At 35.8% G+C, this 3,991-nt stretch overlaps 1 protein-coding gene across 1 annotated transcript; it reads left to right on the plus strand.

Annotated features, from left to right (window-relative positions):
- Positions 1–221: 221 nt before the first annotated feature.
- Positions 222–2,030, plus strand: LOC309809325 (serine/threonine-protein kinase VRK1-like; the record flags this gene model as incomplete). Its single annotated transcript, XM_082630398.1, has 1 exon — positions 222–2,030. One exon carries the CDS (start codon positions 222–224, stop codon positions 1,410–1,412), a length of 1,191 nt encoding a protein of 396 aa, XP_082486524.1. The 3' UTR covers positions 1,413–2,030.
- Between the last annotated feature and the right edge of the window lie 1,961 nt (positions 2,031–3,991).

Here is a 3,991-nt window from a genome sequence, read left to right on the forward strand (position 1 = left end):
AATCCACTATATTAATAGCCAAAAAAAAAAGCATGATCGGCACACAGAGAAGAAGGCCATGTGAAGACAGAGGCAGAGAGTAGAGTGATGCTGCTACAAGCCAAGGAGCACCAAGAAATGCCTGGAGCCACCAGAAGCTGTAAGAGGCAAGGAAAGATTCTCCCTTAGTTTCTGACCCTGCTGACACTTCGATTTTGGACTTCTGGTCTTCAACCTTGAAAATGCCTCGTGTAAAAGCAGCTCAAGCTGGAAGACAGGGCCCTGCAAAGAGACGTCTTGCAGAACATTTTGCAGCTGGGGAGATAATCACTGACATGAACAGAAAGGAATGGAAACTGGGATCACCCATTGGCCAAGGCGGCTTTGGTTGTATATATCTTGCTGATGTGAATTCTTCAAAATCGGTGGGCAGCGATGCACCCTGTGTTGTAAAAGTGGAACCCAGTGACAATGGACCTCTTTTTACTGAATTAAAGTTCTACCAGCGAGCTGCCAAACCAGAACAAATTCAGAAATGGATTCGTACCCATAACCTGAAGTACTTGGGTGTCCCTAAGTATTGGGGGTCTGGTCTACATGACAAAAATGGAAAAAGTTACAGGTTTATGATAATGGATCGCTTTGGGAGTGACCTTCAGAAAATATATGAAGCAAATGCCAAAAGGTTTTCTCGGAAAACTGTCTTGCAACTAAGCTTAAGAATTCTGGATATTCTGGAATATATTCATGAGCATGAGTACGTACACGGAGATATCAAGGCCTCAAATCTTCTTCTCAGCTACAAGAATCCTGACCAGGTGTACTTGGTAGATTATGGCCTTGCTTATCGGTACTGCCCAGAAGGAATTCATAAAGAATACAAAGAAGACCCCAAAAAATGTCACGATGGCACAATTGAATTCACCAGCATCGATGCGCACAACGGTGTGGCCCCATCAAGACGTGGTGACTTGGAAATCCTTGGTTATTGCATGATCCAGTGGCTTAGTGGCCATCTTCCTTGGGAGGATAATTTGAAAGATCCCAACTATGTTAGAGATTCCAAAATTAGATACAGAGAAAATATCGCAGGTTTGATGGACAAATGTTTTCCTGAGAAGAACAAGCCAGATGAAATTGCTAAGTACATGGAAACAGTGAAGTTACTGGATTATGCCGAAAAACCTCTTTATCAAAAGTTACGAGGTATTCTTTTGCAAGGACTGAAAGCTATAGGAAGTCAGGAGGACAGCAAGCTGGACCTCAGTGTCGTGGAGAACGGAAGTTTGAAAGCAAAGACAATAACAAAGAAGAGAAAGAAAGAAATAGAGCAGACCACACAACCTGGTGTTGAAGATATGGAATGCTCAGATACACAGACAGAAGAGGCCATACAAACCCGTTCGAGAACCAGGAAGAGAGTCCAGAAGTAAATCAAATACTGTGAACCAGTTTTTCTTTTCTTCCTTTCATTTGACTCTTTCCTCCTTTCATTTCACTTTTTCCTCTTTTTCTGTATTAAGTGTTTTATTTTCATGTGAGTCTTGTGGAGTGGGAGAAACAATGAAGTATCTATGTCTTTGAAAAGCAGACTCTTTTTTATTAAATACTTTGTAGAATTTACTAAAGCCTAATTTATAAAATTTCACAGTATTAAGGTTATACCCTTTAAGCTGTCCTATGCTGTGTGTTTGAGGTTCTGGGGTACATATAAGAAATATTACTATGACATGCACTTTTCTAATCGTTGTATATTTCCTAGAGTGTATAAAATGTTTGGCAAAATCCTTACTTTTAAGGAAATACACAACTTAAAATAAAGGTCTCTTTTTGCTTGATACAAAAAAAAAAAAAAGCATGATCATCTCAACTGATGCAGAAAAAAATATTTGATAAATTCAACATCCATCCCAGATAAAAACTCTCAGCAAACTAGGAATAGATGAGTTCTTTCTCAATCTATTGAGAAAAGGCACCCTCAAAAAAAAAAAAAACAAACCCTACAGCTAATATCATACTAACTGATGAAAGACTGAATGTGTTCCCTCTAAGGTCAGAAACATTACAAGGATGTTCACTCTCACCACGCCAATTCAACATCATACTAGAACCCTTAACCAGTGAAATAAAGCAAGAAAAAAAATGCACACAGGTTTGAAGGAAAAAATAGAACTGTTTCACAGACAACGTGTAGAAAATCCCAAGGGAATCTATAAGAAACCTCTTAGATCTAAAAAGTGAATTTAGCAAGATCACAGGCTACAAGGCCAAAAGACAAACGTCAATCATATTTTCATTTAGTAGCAATAAACAATTAGATACTGAAATTTAAAACACAGCATCCCCCCAAAATGAAATATCTAGGTATAAATCTTGTAAAATATTTACAGGAACTGTATGCTGTAAACCTCATAACACTGGTTTTAAAATAGAACTATGTAAATGGAGAGACATACTATATTCAAGGATTGGAAGCCTCAGTAAAGATGCCAATTGATCTACAGGTTTAATGCAATTCCAGTCATAATCCCAGTGGGATTTTTGATATATATAGGAAATCCATGGGAAAGCAAAGGAACTAGAATAGCCACAATAATTCTGAAAAAGAGAAATAAATTTAGAGAAATCACACTACTCTATTTTAAGTTTTACTACAAAGCTACAATAATCAAGAGAGTATATTATTAGCACAGGAATAGACACAAATCAACAGAACAGAATAGAGTCCAGAAATAAAATCACACATATATTAATTTTGACAAAAATGGAAAGGCATTTCAATGGAGAAAGGATAGTTTTTTCAATAAATGGTGTTTGAACAATTGGACATCCATATCCAAAAAAAGAACCTCAACCCATACCATGAATCATAAACAAAATTTATCAAAGTGGGTCATAGATCTAATTGTAAAACACAAAACTATACAATGGTTAGAAGAAAAAAAATAAAAAGAGATTCATGGCTTGGGTTTAGGTAGAGTTCTTGGACATGACACCAAAAACACAATCTATAAAAGAAAAAAATTGATAAACTGGACTTCATCCAAATTAAAATTTCTATTCTATTAAAGATATTCACTGTTAAGAGAATGAAAGACAACCTACAGACTGGGGGATATTATTTGCAAATCATATGTTTGTTAAAGACATATCTATTATATATATGTATATATATATTTCTCAAAACTCAGTAATAAGACAACTTAAAGGTTGAGAAAAAACTTAGCAGACATTTCACCAAAAAGGATATACAGAAGGCAAATTAGTATAGTCCAACATCTTTAGCCATTAGGGAAATGCAAATTAAAACCAGGATGAAATCAGTAAACACTTATTAGAATGGCTATAATTTTTTAATACTGACAATACCAGGTACTGGCTAGTATTCAGAACAACTGTAACTCTCAAATATTGCTGGTGGAAATGCAAAATGGTACAGCTACTCTGGAAAGTCATTTGAAAGTTTTTTATAAAGTTAGGTGTATCTCAACAATTCCACTCCTTAGTATTTAGGAGAAATGAAAACTATGTTTGTACAAAAACTGGTACATGGTTGGTTACAGTAACTCTATAAAAATTGCCAAAAACTGGAAACAACCAAGTATCTTTAAACTGTCAAAGAGATAAACAAGCAATGGTACATCCATACAATGTAACACTCAGCAATAGAAAGGAATGAACTATTGATACATGCAACAAGTTGAATGAATCACAAAGGCACTATGATGAGTGAAAAAAGCCAGTCCAAAAGTTACATACTGAACGATTCCAACTGTATGACATTCTTGAAAAGACAAAACTGTAAGTGATAGGAAACAGACTAGTACTTTCCAGGGCTTAGAAGTCAGAGGAGGGTGTGATTACAAAGGTATAGTGGAAGGAAATTTGGGGGGAGGGGCGAGCGATGGAATTATTTTGTATCTTGATTGTGGTGGTGGTTACACAAATCTATACATGTGTTAAGATTCACAGAACTGTTCACTAAAAATGTTAATTTCACAGTATGTTAATT

This window comes from Mesoplodon mirus, assembly GCF_964341445.2.
Source record: "Mesoplodon mirus genome assembly, chromosome: 8".
Lineage (NCBI taxonomy): Eukaryota > Metazoa > Chordata > Mammalia > Artiodactyla > Ziphiidae > Mesoplodon > Mesoplodon mirus.